The following is a 19,593-nucleotide window of genomic DNA, read 5'->3' as shown; positions in this document are numbered from 1 at the left end:
GGGCTCTCAGACCTGAGGGTCAGCTTGGGGTAAGGTGGGCTTACTTGCCATCTGGTGAAAAAGGAATAAAAATCTCATCTATTAGAAAAATCGGTGGATAATAGCATAAGAAGTATGCGAGCTACTTTGCCCACGAAGTTAATCTGTGGAAATTTATCCTAATCAACAGCAATGTCTTGCCCATGGGACAGCTCTGTGTGAAAGGGCTGGATCTCCAAGCTGTTATGTTGGAGTTATGGTGCCTGTTAAGATCGATGGTGGTGTGCAGAGCTCGGGTGTTATTTAGGGAATCCTGGCTGTTGGAGGAAAGTGACCAAAAGATGAGGCTTTCCCAGTTTCAGATGGAGGACTTCAGCCAAACACTTTAATTGCGCGACTCAACACATAAACAAGATTGTAAGAGAGATACAAGACTTGCCTTCGGCTCCACGCCTTTCTTCAGGGCTGCGCCGAGTGCCCCAGCAGCGGCCGGGGTGGCGGGACACGGGAGCTGAAGTTCCCCCACGCCACCGCCAAAGGGCGGCCGGCTCGGCACCGGGGAAAGAGGCGCCGGGGCCGGGTGGGGGCGGCGCGCCCGGGCCGCCCGCAGCGGGCGCTGCGGCGGCGGGGCCGGGGCTAGGGCCGATCCCGCCCCCGCCCGCCCGGCGCGGGCTTGGTGGAGGGTCGGGGGCGGCAGCGAGGGCCGGGCCGGGCCGGGCCGGGCGGGGCGCGGTGTGCTCGCGGCAGATTGGCCCCGGCCGCCGTCCTCGCCGCAGCAGGAGGGGCGCTGAGGAGAACGGGAGGTTTTTGGAAGAGGCGCACGGAGGAGCCCCGGGCTGACCGCCGGCCCCGCCCGCAGGCTCACGCCATGCTGCGGGCGCTTCCCCGTCTCTGAGGAGAGGCGAAGGGGCGTCAGGGGACGGCGGCGACGCGATTGCTAAGGTAATGGAAGTGGGCTGCTCTCTCTCTCGTCTTTTCCCTGCTTATCCGCATCTATGTGGCGAGTGGTTGTTACTCGGCTGTGCCCTGGCAGCGGGATTCCCGAGCCCCCGGGGTGGGAGTTCGCTCCCGGTCGGTACTAGCGGACAGGTGCAAGGTGTGTGTTCTGCGTGTGTGGTACGTGTGTGTCTGTGGTGCCCGGCCGGGGGGAGGCCGTGCCCTGCCCGGGCCGTGCGGACCCCGAGAGCACCGCGGCTGCGGTTCGCCCTCCCGCGGGGTCCGGAGGAAGGGGCCCGGCCTCGGGCCCCGGCGCAGGCGGTGCTGTCCGGGCGGTGCGGGTGCCCACGCCCCGCGGGGCGCTGCTCTGGGAGCGCGGTGTCCCGGCAGGTATGAGGGCAGCGCACGGAGAGCCGGAGCTCGGTGGGGACGCAGGACAAGTTGTGATGCCCAGAAACCGCAGGTCTTTTTGGGGATGGACGAGGGAGAGCGAGCGCTGGGGTGCAGCTTGAAGCGGGAGCTGATGCCCTGTGGGAAAACTTGGAAACTGTTTCGCTTCGGTAGCGTATTGCAATAATACACTTCCATCCGCCGACAAAGTGCGTTTGCGTGAAGGCAGATTGGTGTGTGAGAGTAAAGCTGCCAGGCACTCTCTCCCAGAATCTTAATCTCCTGTGACACTGAAAGCATCTTCTTAGTCACTAGATGTGATGGCATAAGTACAGGAGTGTGTTGCAGGGCCAGTAAGAAGCTTCGAGTGTTTTTTTTTTTCCTGAGGAAGATGCTGATTTTTGTATAAATAACGGCACGCTGCCGCTTGTACGCTGCAGACGTAATAGCAGCCAGGGCTGTTGCTCCGAGGAGCTGACTACGCCTGTGGCTCTGAGCTTGGCGCCCCGTCTGCACCGCCGCTGCCCTCGCTGGGACGGCCCAGGTAGGTCGGGGGCTTCCTTCAGCGGACCTGTAAGGGACTTGGCAGAACTGCATCCCAGTCGTAGCCTGTGTGCTACATGATGCTTCCCTGAAATCAAAGATATGCGTAATTTGCTCTTGATTGAATTATATTTGCTGACTGGCAGTGTATAGGGATTGGAAAGCAGGAAAATCTGTCTTTGATCAATAAATTCGTACTGTAAAACTCACCTTTGTGTTGGTGTGTTGCAGCAGATATTGGTGGTTTCCCATCCCAAAGAAACCTACTTTTCCTCTTTGTTTCTGGAGGAAGTGCTTTGTGAGCTGTTAGTGTGGGATTTATTTTTATTTTTGAATAGAAGTATATTTGATATCTTAAGTTTCCTTTTTTATTTTTAATTTTTTTTGTAATGCTAGATTTATTCTAATCTTGCAGATCAGAAGAACTAGGAATTGTTTAGTGTGGGGTTATGATTTATAATACTTTCTCACCAGCTGATTTGGAACACTTTCACTATACTTCCTTGTAAATCTACTTTAAAAAGAGGTCAGATGTTGAAGAGCAGTTGTTGGCTTGGGGGCATGTTGTTACAAGCACAGAATAATAGTGTTCATTGCTTGAATATGTGTGTGAAATGCTGAAGAAGCTGTTTAGACTCAGCCAATATTGACTTTATTTTTAGATGAGCCGTTCCTTTTTCTAATGACCTGACTGATAGAACAATTGATGACAAACATTCCAATTTCCTTCCTAACTGGCTACAAGTGTGATGGATTAGATAGCCGTTCTTTTTTCCTTTCTGAACTGTATTAGAGGAAAAGGAAAAACAGTGATTTGCTACACATCTTACACTGAAGTTTATGGTAGTAGTAGATTGCTGTTTACCTGATTTTTCTGTTTTTTTTCCTTGCTAGCCTTCCCTTCTAAGAAAAGTTGCGGTAGATTGCTGCATAAATTGTCAATGCTGCTTACCTTGGTTTCTCTCTGATAGTTCCTGTGGTGCAGATAGTACAGATACCTGTTTTAAACAGTGATGCCCGCGGATAGGACGAAAAGGTGTGTCCTCTTAAAGCAGCAGTTACCTCCTTGCCTGCCACTTACAAGGTGTTTCAGTGTCTATCATGTAATTCTGGTGGGCACACTGGTACAGCATAGGTGAGCAGAGCACTTTTCATTCCTAACTCTGCATTTGGTAATGCTTCTGAGGCAGCTGAGAAAAGCTGAGTGTATGGACAGGAAATGCCTGGCTTTGTTGTCGCCCATTCGAGCAGGCAAGAAGGGGAGAAAAGGAGAGGGCAGTCCTGTCCCAGCAGACTGCAGCAAACTAACAGATGGCAGGGAAGAGAAGAAGCTAATATATGTGGAGTAGCAGGAAGAGAAAATAGCTGCAGTGTGTTGTTTTAACATGGTGCCTTGGGATGCTGTGTTAGTCTGTGGTGAAACTTGGGGATCTTGCAGTGCCATGGCTCAGGCTTCCTAACACAAATGCAAGGGTGTTGTGGGGTGATGATTTTTTTCTTTCCTCAATTAATGATATGAGTCTTCAGCTTTTCAAGTATGAAGGGTAATTAACAGATATCTAAATTAAACACCCCAGTTGTACAATGGCAGCAGAACAAGGCAAACTGCTCTTTCCATGCCCAATGTTCCAAGAGTAGAATTTTGCCCTTATGATGGGTTATTGTGTATTGTTTGTGCTTGTTACCTGGAGCTTCAGTTTCTGGAAGCACACCTTGGCTCTCTAGAGGAGATATTGTAGGAACAAACAGGTCCACTTTACCGAGCAGCCCTGGGCTATTTCAGGTAACAAATATTGCACTTAATTGTCAGAACTGAAGTGCTCCTGTTTCCTCCTGACACTCTTTTCAACATCTTCATGGCTGCATTATTATTTATGTCAATTCACACCATGGCGTTATAATTACAAAGAAAACCTGGGTAGAATAAGAAAATGATGTTGATTTGGAAGGGTGTTTCTTCAATTCAGACTTTGAAGTGCTGTCCCCGGTGCAGTGTAAGATGGCACTGTGCCTTGTGAAGTTACCAAGCAGTGTGGAGGCCCTGTGCTATTACTGAAGGTGTAATAGTACATTTAACCCTGTTCATTTGCAGCTTGGTCTGCATGAGACAAGCTGACCAGAGCTGTGCTGGCCAAGCACATTTCAGAAACTGTAGGTGGTGATGGTAGTTTTTTCAGAAGCATCTGGTCAGTCACTTTGTTCCTGTGGAGTTACATATCTGACTTCCTCAGGCTACAAAATTTGCTCTTGGCATCTTTGAGCACTTGCATATAGTTGCACATCTTTGTATTCTGAACTGAATTATTATGTTCCTACACCTCTAAATCTAATTTTTTCCTAAAATTTCTGCCTTCATTCTTCATCTTTTAACTTTCTGTCTAGTGAGTGTGAGAACAATGCTTGCATTTTGGTGGTGGTGGATTTATGGGGGTTTGGAGGTGGCTAGAGTACTTTGAAAAATTTGATGTGTCTTTATATCTTTGAAAAGGTAATAATAGATGCACCATAGAAAGTTCTAATTGGTTTGATTGCAACTTTCCCTCAACAATATAGTGGCATTTAAAGTTTATACAGGATGATATTAGTGTTAGCGTATCCACAGTCTTTTCTTAATCTATATAAGTTTTACCATGAAAAGGCATTTCCAAGATTTCAGTTAGTGTTTCCAGCATATTGTAGTGACTGAGGAATGAGCTAATTTCTGTTGTTGTGCTCTATCTATGAAGAGGAGAAAGAAAGAGGAGCTAATTTGTGTTTTTCTTGTTGGTTGTCAAGCTCTAGAAAGATTGTGGAGTCAAGAGAGACTGCTGCTACCCACTTATGTTGCATCAGATCTCATACTATTTTTTAACATCTCTGCAGCGGGTGGCAAAGAATATGGAGAGAAGGAAAGAGAAGAAGATTAAAATTTCAGTGAGCAATAAGGTTCTGACACTGACATTCCAGGAGCTCTGATTCTCATACTGGAAACAGCTGTGTATTCCTAGACTCAGCAGCACAGGTACTGCCCTTTGCCTGCACAGGGGTGGTGGGCACCATGAGGCAGTGAGAAGGAATTAATGCTGCACTTTTGCAGGAATCTTCAGTTACACACTATAAACATTATCCTGATGGTAAAGGACAATATTTAATCTTTTTCATTGTGCTCTTAGGACCTGGCATCAGCAGTGAAATGTCCACGGGGTAGTTAAAGATCCTCACGCTACAGGCCTCCTATGCTGTGAGGAGTGTGTGTTAAGGAAATGATAACTAATGGCTTGAAAGTCAGGGTGTAGATGTCCAATTTATTGCTCTGTCATTTGTTGTGTGAATGTGGGAAGTCACTTAATTTCACTGTGATTTAATTTATCATTTTGTAAAAAAAATGCTAATTGCTTGTGTCACAGATGAGCAACTATGTTTAGATTGCATTCACCAGTGTAAAAGCAATCTGGCAGAGACATGTATTAGCTCAAATAAACTAACTGTCTTTAATAGGACTATTATACTCTAACAGTTGCAGTAGTCAAGTATATTAGTATTTATAGTGTATGTAACTTATATTGGTATTTGTAGCACTCCAGATATGGCATTATGAAGTTCAGGTTAAATGAACCACAGCACTGGGATTTGTAGGCTTTGCTGAACTGTGTGGATGTGTGGTGTTTGGACTTGAGCTTGCTAATTCAGGAGTGGCTTAAGTGCTTTTTACATTGCAATTACTGAAGTGATTTGTGTGTAATTTGCATCTGAAAAGGCTGTGTGCTGTTATGATAAACAGCAGGGCAGTGAAATCACAGTATATTGCATCATGTCCTTGAAGTAGGTGGGATACAACCAGTTGTGTTCATTTGCACAAAGGGTATTTCATGGTGCCACATCTTCAAGGACACCTGTGCTTTTGGGTAGCAAATTTCCTATTTTATTTGATTGCAAGGGTACTTGCAATTTTCCATCATCTTGAGAATGAACAACCGGCAAGAACTCTCAGCACTTTGGGGCATTTTAAATGAGATTATGTAGTCACTGATCAATGCAGGGCTGGATTGCTTCTATGAACTTGCATAAGATTGCTTGAAGGGAACTTCATTTCAGCAACCTCTATTGGGAACAGGGAGTTTACTTGGAGTAAATTTGAATTTGGAATCTAACAAGCACTGAGGCCTATGTTTTGTTTGTTTAGTTTTTTTAAAAATTTTAGTATTTTCTTACCAGTCTGTATTAGAGCATCCATTATTTTGTGCATCTCCTCATTCAGTTTTATATTTGAATCAATTTTCTTCAGTTGTTTTCAGCTTACTGGATACAATGTAAAATACAAAGTGCAGCCCATGCCCAGAAGTAGCTTTCTGAAATTGCAATTAGTATTTCCTAGGGTATGTAAAGGCAAGGCACTTTCAGAGATGGTGTATTTGATGGACCAGCTTCAAAGAACAGGAAGCTCTTAGCACACCTTAACTGATCCAGTAGAAGATTTATATTAGAGAATAGATTAGATGTCTACCCTCAAGCTCTGTATTATCAGTACAGTTACCCATTTTCCACAGGGAATGATTCTGGACAATAAGTTGGCATTGTTGCAAAACAACAAAATACAGCTTCAGCTTTGTAGCTGCTGCTGCTTGCAGGCTGATAGCGCTGAATAATTACTGCTGTAGTTTGGGATCACCAATTCACATGAAGTTCAAAGTTGATCTCTAACTATCTCATTGCATTTCTAAATTTATATAGCACTGGCACTTGTTTTAGTAAAATATTCAGCATATACTTGCTATCACATTCTTTGTAGCTATCCTTGGTAACAGCATGTTGGCTCAGAACCTTTCCAAGAGGCCTTGTGCTCACAGCAGTATTATTTTATTGGAAGGGAGATTGATTACCAGTGAACGCTGCATTTTTTTTTCTGAACTCTTTGGAAGAGGAGTGGATGTATTGGAAGCAGTTTCTTCTTGCTATAACATAATTCTGGTCTATTAAAAGTAAATGTAATATGCAAGTGCCCATTTTAACAATTGATTTTGTAAAGGGAAAAAATTGCCTAGTTAACCAGCAAGTTGTATGTCAATATTCACCACAATCCATCTCCATTCCATTTTTTCTTCTGTTTATCTTGGGAAGTCGGGACCTAGTCAAAGTTAGATGTCAAAAATTACTTTATATTGACTTCCAACCCTATGTTTCCTGGATGTAACATCCAGGTCCAGACAGTATTTTCAGCATTCTAGAATAGCTAAGAATATGTGCAGATTTAGAAATATATAAAATCAAAATTGAGTGCTTATCAAGAAGCAGTCTGATCACCTGCCAAGTGACTGAGGCAGATCACCACTGGCTCACACAAATGGAACAACTGGAACTCTTCATCCTGAGTGTTGTCTGTTAGACAGTAACAGCATGAGCACTACCACAGGTGTCTCAGATGGAGAGAAAATTGCTCAAGACCATGGAGAGGACCCTTTTGGAGGTGGTATGAGGCCTTGGTGATCCCTGGTTAACAATATTCTGCTTAGACCACTAAACCATTAATATTTACTTTTTTTTTCTTAACAGATGTACATGATTTGGAACAGCGAGTGATTGGTGAGAAGTACGTACAGGCATCTGCACATTAGATTACTCAGGGGCTGAGTTTAAAGTTGTATGCATCTGCAGGAAGCCAAGTGACTTGGATTGACTCATGTGAGAGCTAGTTTGGTCTAAAAGATGGCTGTGTTCATACTGCATATTCTTGGCCAGAGGGGTCTCAGACCCCTGGCCCTTAGCTGGTACCTCTGTGGCCTGAAGATGCAGTGATTGTTGTGGATGGTTTTATTTTCAAGCATAATGTTAAAAAAAAGTGAGATTGTCCTGCAGCCCACCAGAAGGATGAGGTTACGCATTGTAGGACTTGGGACATGTTGGGAAGCTGTAGGGTGTTGCAGAACCTATTGGGAGACTGATGCAGACATGGATAAGAGGTAGGAACCCCAACCTTGTGTGAGATGATCCATGCTGACTCTTGAGAGCAGGTGCTGATGGTGGAGAACTGTGTTCCCAACTGTGTGTCTGCTTAGATTTGGAGCTCTACAAAAGAGAACATGGGAGCAAACCAGCAATTAAACACTGTGGGTGATCAGGAGCCCAGAGCTTGCTCCCTGCCTCAGTACTGTGTGGAAATGCAGAACATACCTGTAGGATGTTCTGAGGCAAGTTTTCCAGAGGTGAAGCACTTAGTTATGGAAGGCCACTGCACCTTTAGGAAATGTCTGTAAGAGTAGTAGAAATGGGAAATACCAGCCTTCATCAGGATCCCAGTTTCCCTAAAAAGAGGAAAAAGGGGGTGTCCTGGAACTGTGTCCTCTCTTCCTGCTCTCTCAGACTGAGGCAAAAGGATTTTGGCTTGTTCCCTGGCCTGGATGTGTGCCCATCCTTCATCCTGCCAATTGCAGAGTGAGAAAAGTGTTGAGCCCCTGTGCTTCAGCATGGAGCTCCCTCTGAGCTTGTACCTTAGAAAGAGGAGGAATGGGGTCCTTTAGAGCCCTTGGATTCACCCAATGTGAACAAAACTAACTGCTTTCCCACAAACAAAGAGGAATTTGTTTGGCAAAAATTTGAACATTAAGTGCTGCTGCTGGAAGTGTTTATACTTTATTCTTAAAAAAAAGCAACAGACTGAGTATTGTTGATAGTACTGCAATGCTCACCACTTTCAAGGAGGGGCAGAAGGTCTGGGATGATCTTCTATAGGAAACTATTTTTGGAGTAACTTCAGTTACAATTTGATGTCCGAAAGAAAGGATTGAAGGATTTTTGGTGCTTTGGGAGCTATACTTCACTATAAGCAGACTTCCCTCTCTGCCCCTCCAGTGCAGGGGAGCAGTGCCATGAAGGAGAAATAGAGGTGAATTGTGCAGTGCTTGGACTGAGCTACACCACTGAAGAGCAGAGTATATCCCAGGTAGGTCCTGGGGATCCACTGGCTACTGTATTCACCTTGGCCAACAGGATCAGCTTAATGATAGGCTGTATGTTGCCTTCCAGTATACACAACTTGCATGGCATGCCCAAGTCCTGGTTTAATGAAGTAATAATTAACTAGAAAAAGAATATGAAGACAAGTATTTCTTCCCAGTGCAATTTTAGAGAGATTTATGTAATGTGAAATAGCAACTTAATATTAATGGAGATTAATTGAATTCAGTGTGATTTTTCCTTCCGTCTCTTCCCTCCTGTCACCTTAATAATGACCTGTTTGATCTAAATATTCTAGCAGATCAGGTAGATATTTTTCCTATTAGGTAATTATGAGTTCAGCAGTGCATGTGGTTATATGATTTCTCAGGCATATGAAAAGTTGTGTAGTCTAGTTGTATTTCACTAATTAGAAAAAAATTACCTAGGTATTAATGACATGAAATTGTAATTTACTCTATGATTGTGTGCTAAAGCACTAAATCTCTCATAATTTGATATTAACACTATGTGTCAATTATAAGCTGCCCTTGAAATATATAATTACATAGCATAAAGGTAATTTTCACATATTGTCACCCAAAATTATATTCCAGCTTAACAGTCCTGATATATACCTCCATGGGAATTCATTTAGCTGATTCTGTTTTCTCTGATTCAGTTTTCCCCTATTTTAAAAAACTATCTTATTTTATCTCACATGTGCAAGAAATTTTTTGCACTGCAAATTTTGTATATTAAGTTTACAATTTATTTATTATGATGCAGAATAGGAGTTGACATATGACCTTGTATTATTTTGTTAAATCCAGGTAATATTTTCAAGAAATAGTTTTGCAGGATTTCTTCTAATGTACTTCTTTCTTTCTCTATTATGTAAAAAAACCCAGAATGCATAAGGACTTCTAGATGTGTTAATTTCTATGGAACACATGGGGGTTTGTGTCTGTAAGAGGTTTCTTACAGCAGTCTTGTTTCCAATGGTCTTTTCTGACAGCAATCAAGGTGTTTGAGAACACTAAGGGGAATCTCTTAATTTACTGTTCAGATACTTTCATTGAACTTACACATACACAGAGATTAAATGCTGACAGAATTTGTGGATTAAAATGTAAAGGTGGTTTTCTTTGAAATTTTCTAGTTACAGTTCTGTAGTATGAGAACCTCTAAAAAGGTAAACTATAAAAAAATATTTTCTTGATTTTCAGAGCATATTTTTAATTGGTTATTCCACCTTAAAGTTCACTCATCCTTTCGTGATATATGGGAGCCTTATCTCTTTGCAGCTTCTGGTTTTTGGGAGAATGAGGAGCCTGATCAGATAAGAGCGAGAGAGAGAACTCTTACTGTGATTCAGTGCATTTTGTCAGCAGTTGCCTGTCTAATCCAGTGTGCTTATGTTTCTTAGGGGAAAAGCAGAAGTGTTCTATAATAAAGAATAAAACATAAAAAGGAAAAAAATCAGTGAGAGGAGAATGCACCCTCTCTTTTTAGCATATTTTTGGTAATATTTTTCAAAGGCTTAATAGACCATCTATTAAGAAGTTAAAGACTGCTGATTTTGTCCTTGTGTGTGGCAGAGTGAGAGAATGGTTAGCACAAATGGTTTCCAATTTTTATCACTTTTGGTGCTGAGGAGTCCAGATTGCTGCAAGCATGGCTATTGTCAGAAAAACAGCTGTGGGAAAACAGCATCTTTGAACATGATATTTGAAATTTAGAGATTTATTTCTTTGAAGACATGCATTTGGATTTAGATGGCTGGTGTGTGGCTTCAGGCTGGGATGAGTTAGCCCTGATAATACAGCAAACTGCCCAAAGGAGAGAGGAGCTGACAGCACTCTTCAGATAGTAAGTGGTGAGGTTCTTAGCTGGAGGCTGCCTTAATTAAGCTAGAGGCTTATTAAAAAAAACCAAAACCAACCTACATAAAATCTTTGTTTTCACTCTTTTCAGCTAAGTGTAGCTGAAATCTCTTTATAAGGCTAAGCTGGATTCACTTCTGGCTGATACATCACAAGCATGTGCTTAGAGAAAGATTCAGAGGACTGTTTTCAGTCTGTGTAGTGTTGTAAGGTTGACTTCCTGCTTGCATCTGGATTAGACTGGGATGACAGTGAGGAAAAAATTGTGTAGGTTTTTTTGGTTTGTTTCTTAAGAGAGGACTGTGCGAATCAGATGTGGACTTTTATGCACTTTTACATTATTAAAGGGTTGCAAATGCAGCATGTTAACATTGTAGTAGGGTAAAAAAGCTGTACTTTGACCGTGGGCAGTCTCATTTGTGTTTGCAGCAGGCAGCTCTCTGGAGAAGGATATGGGGATCCTGGTGGACAAGCTGCCCAAGAGGCAGAAGTGCCCTTGTGACCAAGAAGGACAATGGGATCCCTAGCTGCATTAGGAAGAGCACTGCCAGCAAGTCCAGGAGGTGATCCTGCCCCTCTGCTCAGCCCTGGTGAGGCCAAATCTGGAGTGCTGTGTCCAGTATGGACTCCTCAGTACAAGAGAGACATGGAGCTCCTGGAGCAAGTCTAGCAAAGGGCTGTGAAGATGGAGGGTACTGGGGCATTTCTTTTGTGAGGAAAGACTGAGGGAGCTGGGCCTGTTCAGCCTCAAGAAGAGACAGCTGAGAGAGGACCTTATCAATGTATTTAAGTATCTGAAGGGAGGGTACCAAGGAGGTGGAGCCAGGCTATTCTCTGGGGTGCCGAGGCAACAGGACAGGAGGCAATGGGCAGAAACTGATGCATTGGAAGCTCCACCTGGACATGAGGAAGAACTTCTTTACCGTGCACATTGGAACAGTTGCCTGCAGAGGTTGCAGAGTCTCTCTCAATTTTGGAGATTCTCAAAAGCTGTCTGTACTCAGTCCTGAGTAACAGTAGGGGGAACCCTGTGTGAGAAGGAAGGTTGGACCAGATGACCTCCAGTGGTCTCTTTCAACACCAGCCCTTCAGTGGTTCTGTGAAGCAGTCCTGCATCACTGGGTGCTAAGCTCCCATATGTTAAAAAACACAGGTGTAGTGGAATCCATGGGACCCAGAATTGCTATGCTTTCACTTTGAAGAGCCAAGAACATGCCCGTGTCATATCACTGTCTTATTTTATCAGTAGTTTTTCTTTTGCTTGTAGAATACCAGTGAGAAAGACTTCTGTGCTTTTAAAAAGGGTATATAGGAAAGAGAAAAAACTTGGAGAATGCTCAGATTCCTCACAGTTCCTCAGGGGCCCTGGCTTGGCCTGCTAAGGCTCATCACAGCAGCAGCAGTGCCTGGGCTGTGTGGAGGGGATGCCCACACTTGTCTCTGCTTCACACTGCACCTCAGTCCTGCCTTGTATCCAGCCTTGTTTTCTGAGATGTCCATCCTGCTGTCACTCTTACAAAGGTGCCTCTGCTCCTGCTGTTCCTGGCTGAAATCTAGTAGCAGATGCTGGGCACTCATGGGAGTAATTTTTGCAAATTTATGACTTCTAACAACAGATTGGTTTGCTTGTATCGATTACCTTATGTAGATGTTATGTAGATCTATGTGTTAGGCTTGTGTAGATCTTCAAAGTTAGCGGCTCCCTCAATGTCACTGTGAACAGCATGCCAGCTACTACTGCATCTTGTACATGATGTTATAGTCTTGTACTGGAGCAGATGAAAAGCTTCAAGAAGTGCTATGGGGAAAATCTGGAAATACCAAAAAAGATCAAGTGAGCTGACAGTATAACAAGAACAACAGAATTTGTAAATGTGGACGTTCAAAGTGAATAATGCAATGAATGAAGCACGGCTAAGTAATGCTGAAGAGGGTTTTCCAGTTAGAAATTGTCATTTTGTTCTCTTAAGAGCATTTCTGAATTGAAAGTTAGTTGCAATTGTTTTCTTTTAAAGCATGCATATAAAATATCACATAATATAAGCGGTGAATATGGTCTTTATATACTGCAGGTGAAGCTGAAACTTGTGTGACTTGACATATGCTTTTCAACTCTGCTTTGTAATTGCCTTCAGAAAGTTACATAAAATTTCAACCCAGTTCCTGCTCCATTCAGTTGATGATAACCTAGAGCCTAATTCTTCAGTGCCTTGAAATCATGACCAAGAAGTATTGTAAAATGCACATTTGTGTAAATATTTTGAAGTGCTATAATTTGAAAATGCTTTACCCTTCGTCCTTTGTGCTGTTTAATTGTTTCTGCAGCTAATAATTTAGCTTAGAGAATTTATTTCATTTCCTCTTTAGCTCACAACCTGGCACAATGGTGTAGTGTTTGGGCTTCTAGGAAGACATGAGGTTTAGTAGGGGTTGAAATAAACTTATATTATTTAAATTTAAAACAGTGTCTAAATTGGTCTGAACATGCATTTAAAGGGTGATCTATATATATTGTTTAACTCAACTTTGAACCGTATTACTGAATTTCCAAATTGATATATGCAAGTCCATCTGCATTTGTGCCCACTTGTGTGTGTGAATGCATACTTTATAAAAGAAAAAAATTAATGTCTCTGGATTGATGTAGATTATTTAACCTTTGTTTCCTGTATGTTTTCTTAAAGGGAGGGGATATGTCAGCTGCTTCTGGCTCTAGTGATGGATGCCATGTTACTGCAGTAGCCTTTTCTCTGCTGAGGAAGGACAGAGCTGGAATGTGGTCTGAGCCTGTCTGATTCTAGGGCTCTTGACTTGTCCTTGAGAGCTGATAACTGACAGCTAGAATGGCTCAGGGATGTATTATACATATAATTGTGTGCTATGTATGTATATTATATGCTGGGGCATGTTGTTGCCTGTGGCAATGTGGAAGGGGGTAAAGGAAGGAGTAGGAAAGAATCTTTTTTCTTAAATAAGGGAGACAGTTTAATGACGAGCCATGCTTTAGAAACTAATGCATAGGTTATGCTCTTGTGAACATAGCTTTTTTTTTTTCATTCTCCGTTTTTAATGAAATATGTTGAGATGGGATATTTCAGTACTTTCAATGTTAAAGAGATTGAACTTGTCAGATAGTTTTAATTCCAATGTCTGTACAAGGCAATGTTACTTCTTAGGTTAGGAAAGGTCACCACACGGCTCCACAGCAGCCTCTAATTTAAATGTTACTTGTCAAATGTGCTGATGGAAGAAAAACTTAAAATATAGCATTTGACTCTGCACCAGGACCCTTTTTTCTTTTTTTTTTTTTTTTAATAATGCTTTGGCCTCAAGGGTGGCATGACCTGGAGGAGATGAGGCAGCAGTTCCCGTTCCATGCTTCTAGAAGATAGGAGTATTATGTGTGATTGCCTGTATCCTGTTGCCTCTTGCTGGCTGTGTCATGAGAAGAGGTGAGGGAAGCTGTTTACTCTGAGCAAGCAGTTGTGCCTCCCTGGTTCTTGGCTGCTGCTTCGGGGCTGTGGAGAGCTGGAAGGGGCTTGGAGTGTCTGCAGGTGAGAACCTGCAGTCAGTGTGCGTGACAGGCTGCTGCACCTGCCTGTCTGTCACAGTGGGGTTTCACTCTGCCTCACAGCAAGGTGCCTTGGCTTTTTCTTTGTAGGTACCTCAAAGCTTCTAGAACAGTACAGGCTGTTTGTGCTCTATAGTGAGGAAGGGAAATGTGTGAAGTATTAATTAGATATTCTTCTATTGAATAAGGGCTTATGATAAAACTTCAGAACTGTGGGAGAAGTGTGTGCATGTGATGACCCAAACCACAGCTGTGTGTGACTTGGTGGTTCTTGTTCTAGGGGTGTTATCCCATAAACCCGTCAGTTCTGACGCAGTGTGATAAAATCCTGCATGGGGTGAAGACAGGAGTGTGATTCTCTCTGTACCATCCTTGTATGTGTGCCTGGGAGGCAGTTGCATGTCCTTACCACGCTCCATTACAGCCTGGAGTGACGCTGAGTTTTGCTCCTGTCCTTGCAGGCTGAGCGACGAGAGGCAAACATGGCCCAAGCACCCACTGATCCGAGTGGTGCGGAAACTGCTGACCCAGAGGAGAGTTCTCCAAACATGATAGTCTACAGAAAGGTAAGGATTTGGACTTGTGGCAAAAATCCCTTCTCTATGTCATTGGCTTATAAAAGAATCCCATGCCCCTTTTGAAGTCAGACGTATATTTGACTGCTTGGATGCATAGCTGAAAGACTTTCAGGAAAGTAAGTGTTTCAAACTATAGGATTTGAGAGCTTGGAAGTTAAATTCTGTTCAGTGGAAGCACTTGAGTTTGTTACTGTGAAATACTTGATGACAAGCTAATAACTTGAAATTTGTAAATTTTTGTCATATGACTTTGGGTAATAGTTCAAGTTTACTTCAGCTAGCTAAAAGAAGTGTACATATCTTCCAAGTTTTGTCATACTAAGCATAAAGCAGCCTCCATACAGCAATCTTTTGGTACTTTTTTCCCCTGTATTCATATTGTGTTTCTTGTTGAATAATTAGCAGTTTGATTCTTTATACGTCATTTTTCTTACTTCCCATGCCTTGCTTAAATTAAAAAAGAGAGTGTTTTCTCAAGTGCTAGGGAAAAATGAATTAGACAAAGGTGAAACAACAGCAATGTCTGGTGTTTAAGAGCATTTTTTCACCATGATAAAATGTCTTATTCTGAATTACTTTGGAGGTAGCATAAAAGATGAAGGAAAGCTATGTATTGACCCATTTGCAAAGGCATTGTTTTATTTTGGGGTAGGTATATCCTTCATCTTTGAAATTAAGTATTTTTTTTAGTTTAATGAAATAATGTAAATACATTTTATTTAGCCTGCAAAATATTTCTTATGTAGTGTGCAGAAGTGCTGTATGATTCTGACAGAAATTTCTTGCATAGCTTAAATAAGCAACCATTCTGTTAACTTAGGAGCTACACTGCTCAGATCTGGTTTCCTAGTGTGGTATGATCCTGGGTAAAATTACTGAAATGTGTTGGAGGCACATAGTTATGTTTTCTGCTTGCTTGACTGCAATCTTGATGACTTTCATATGCTGAGAAAATAATTTAGGTTTCATATGGAGCATGAGTTGTTTAAAGTGTTACTTTTTGATATCCATAATTTTGGTTTAGTTGTTGTGTATTTGGTTTGGAATCTGGAATTGTTAACATGGGAAAAATTTCTGGGTAATGTGTAGGCTTGTTTGTTTTGAATGTGTTATGAACACACTTTGGCTGCTAATTTGGAAGTAGCACTAGTTGGTTAGTCAGATTATTTTTTTTCCAACCTGTTTGCTGAGAAGTCCAACACCCCATAGGCTGAGGTAGATACAAGGTGTGAAGGAAATGTCTGGTTGCATGATCTAGAATTAGGGCATTAAATCTGTGACTCTGCAGAGAATCCACTTACCTGTTCCTGAAAACATTACTTTATTTGTGTGCCTCACGTTCTGTTCGTCTCTTCGGCATTTCTACTTTAGGATTTCTCCATTTCTTTGCCTTTCGATATTTCCTTATTGTCACGTAGAATAGAGGTTGTGAGTTCTGTGGTATCAATAGGGAATATACTCATGCTACTTGATTCATCTCTCCTTACTGGCTGTCCTCTGATGTCAGTATTACCAGCCTTTCATAATACAGTCACCTGTCAAAATACATAGTTGTCTTTTAGAATAGCACGCCCCATGCATTGTGCAGTAATGGTGTATCCTGTATTGTCAATTTTAAGCTAACACGTCTGTCAGGTTTTTTTGCTGAGTGTTTCTGTTCCTTTGTGAATAAAAAACGTGGATATTACCTATTTTTCTGAGTAAATTTTCATTGGTGATTGACTTTCTAAATGTAATTTACATTATTTTAGATATTAGTTTTAATATTAGTAGTTGGTATTATTTGATATTTTGATATTAGTTTGATATTAATTAGATGTATTACACATCAATTTTATGTCCTTAGTGTTGAAAAATCATATGCAAAATCTGAGACAAGACTATTATTCTTTTGATTATCTCTCCTCTCTCCAAATGAATGTTTAGCTCTTCATCTCTCATTTGCTTTCAAATGGCTTGATTGCCAGTTATGAATGAGAAAAACACTGCACTGGACTCCCTGAAATATTGAACACAATCTGCCAGAATACCCTACAGTTCAGGGTTGGAACTGTGTCACAGTAGAAGGAAATGTTTGTTGCTCTCAGCAGGGACCCCAAGGTGCAATTGCTGACCCCCCTTAGGAAGAATAAATAAGGGTGGTCTTTAACAGTGGAACCACAGTGAATCCTGCTCTGAGTGTGAACTGTTTTGTTGCTTATCATAACTGTCATGTTTGAGGGTTTTGGGGGAGGAAAGCCCTGCAAGTAGAAACTCAGATTGTTAATACTTTCTTTATACTTGGTTTACTGGGAGTCTCTGGGGTCTGTTCGAAGTTCATGTGCCAACAGCTTCGTTCTAGCCTGGTTTTCATTTAGTAGCTAATGAAAGGTTTTTTTAGAGGAAAAACCAGATCTTAGGTGGTATTGAGTGTCCCTTTGGAGCAACCTCTCTGTTTTGTTTATGGAGAAAAGCCTGGAACAGGCTGTGCTCTTTCTTTAGGTAGGTAAAACTTAGTGGGATGGGTTTTGGCCGTGCAGAACAAAATAAACTAATTTATTTTGACTCCAATTACTTTATGATATTCTCTGTGGACTCCTGCAAGCAAATGAATTCTAACTGCTTTGATTGCTACAGCAGATGGTCTCAATGAGATAAGTCTTATTTTCTTCTACCTTCAGCGTTAACCTTTCAGGGGTTGATATTTATCAATTTGTGAGGTATGTTATTTTTTAATCCAAGATACTCAGTGTTGCTCCACTGTTTTGGATGACACCTGTGTGTGAATTAAGTAGTGCAGATGCATTTGTTAGTCACCACTGTTTAGGGTGTGATTTGCCTCACCCTACCCTTGTTAAGATGAGCTGTAGCCCAAACTACATGAGCTCTATTGACCTGTGGCAATCATGGGTACCCAGCTGTCAGGTACTTATGTCATAGGATAGACATTTATAATTAAGCAAGCTGCATTCCACTCTTGTGGAATTGTGTGTCCTCTTGTCTCTCTGTGCATCTCAGTGCTGAGCCCTGGGCTCTCGCAGGGCTGCGGGTGGTGCTGCAGGAAGGGTGGGCTGTCATTTATCTGTGTGGCACAGGGATACCCAATGGAGGTGCAAGGGTGCTGCAGATACTGCATTGCCGTTTCAGTACTCTGTGAGTACATCGAATCTGGCCACATCTGGAGAAGATGCTGATGCATTTTTTGATGGGATTACTACTGGAAGAGTGATGCACAGTTCTTACAAAGACTGTTTGAAATGCACTACCCTACTTTTCGTGGGAGCAGGGAAGTGACATCCCCATCCTCACTTCAGTCTGCAAGCATTGTGTGGGTACAGCAGCATGGAAGGAAAAAAATGCAATAAAAGTCAGGAGAGGAGAAGAACCTCTACTAGCAAATAGTAACAAAAAATATAAATTGATTTTAAACGCTGGTCACATTCCCTTGAAATCCAGCCACCTTTGATTAGTCTTTCTTGCAAATGCTGGTGACTCAGGGGCCCTTTGGCTCATTGTTACAATAATCCACATCTGAAAATTCCTCTTCTGCTGACAGTATTGAAAGACAAATTGTTCATGGACAGCTTCTGACACCATACCTATTAAGTGACCTATTATCAAAATAATTTGGCAAATCAAATTTTCTTACATAAATGACGGTGGAAAATTGTCATGTCACTGTAAAAAAAAATCACAATATTTAGAGCTTGACTAAATAAGAACTGAAAATGCCAATAAGGAGGAGTACCTGGGGAATATAACAAGAAGGATGAAACCACAGAAATGAAAATCTAAATTGGATAGCAAGGTGTTGTTGTTTCTGAGAGAGATCTCCTATGACAGGAAAGAGTTTGCAAACTGTGCTGATAAGAGAGTTTTAGAACCATTGGAGCATGTATGTTCTGAGGGATATCAAAGTGTGCTGTCAAAGAAATGATCTGCATTATCTGCTGGTAGATTTCCATTTCTGCTTATTTTTTGCCAAACATATCCTCTATATCTCCTTACTAATGTCAGCACTTACTGAGTTAAATTTTGAATTTTTATGGTTACTCATGGTAAATCTTTTGAACAAGCAGGAAAATATAATTTCCAAAGGCAATTACTGCTCTAAGTAATGTAACACAAACTTGCAGCTGCCACAAGATGCTTTCAGAAAAATCTGAGTTGTTTGCTACCTTCAGTACTTGCCAGCCTTCATGTCTTTTTAAATGCTGATTTAAGATCTGAATTGGAATAATTAAAAAAAAAAAAAAAACAACAAACCAAAAAACAACCAACCAAAAAGAAAGCAGCCTTACATTTGCAGATTTTCTCCAGGCAAATTCCAGTGTTTCAGTCATGTCATGTCAAGCAGCAGGAGTGTTGCTGTTAGACCTGGCCGATTGGGCAGGAAATGAGAGAACAAGCAGTTGTGAAGGCAGGTGTATGCATCCAAAAATGTAGGGACCATGAAGCAGAAGGATGGGGGGAAGAGACTGTTGTTAAATTAACTGTTCACGTTAAAAAATATAGTACTGGTATTTTGAGCTAGTCAGAAAACTGAGACTGCAATTTGATTGCTCTTAAGTTGTGCTGTGAAAAATCATCTCAATAGGGCACTGTCCAAGCATCAAAAGCAGGTGAGCCTCATAAGGGTATAGTCAAAATGATGACTTTTTGTAAAGAAAGAAAAAACTGAAGTGTTTTAAAGTGAGATGGGTTTCATGCATACAGCTTAGTTTTGTATTAAAAAAAAGGGGTCTGCATCTTTTTTTGTGGCTTCCTAGCCCCTTTGAGGTTTCATGCTGTTTTTATGAGAGGCAGCAGAACTTAAAATGTA

General features: G+C 41.8%; 1 protein-coding gene across 5 annotated transcripts in view; it reads left to right on the top strand.

The window, feature by feature from the left end:
- The first annotated feature begins 703 nt into the window (after positions 1 to 703).
- Positions 704 to 19,593, top strand: part of RGS6 (regulator of G protein signaling 6) — a 246,804-nt gene continuing 227,914 nt past the window's right edge. For 3 of the 5 annotated variants that reach the window (XM_036383593.2, XM_036383592.2, XM_036383590.2), the window contains exons 1-2: positions 704 to 921; positions 14,676 to 14,780. In XM_036383593.2, the coding sequence (XP_036239486.1) occupies positions 14,697 to 14,780 (84 nt within the window). In that variant the 5' untranslated portion in view covers positions 704 to 921; positions 14,676 to 14,696. Of the gene's footprint in view, positions 922 to 1,056; positions 1,076 to 1,738; positions 1,850 to 14,675; positions 14,781 to 19,593 lie in introns of those variants that run through there. The other 2 variants (XM_054515056.1, XM_036383591.1) reach the window with 2 other exon arrangements.

The sequence above is a fragment of the Molothrus ater genome, chromosome 6 (assembly GCF_012460135.2).
Source record: "Molothrus ater isolate BHLD 08-10-18 breed brown headed cowbird chromosome 6, BPBGC_Mater_1.1, whole genome shotgun sequence".
In the NCBI taxonomy this organism is placed as follows: domain Eukaryota; kingdom Metazoa; phylum Chordata; class Aves; order Passeriformes; family Icteridae; genus Molothrus; species Molothrus ater.
This window is presented reverse-complemented; position numbering and strand designations above follow the sequence as displayed.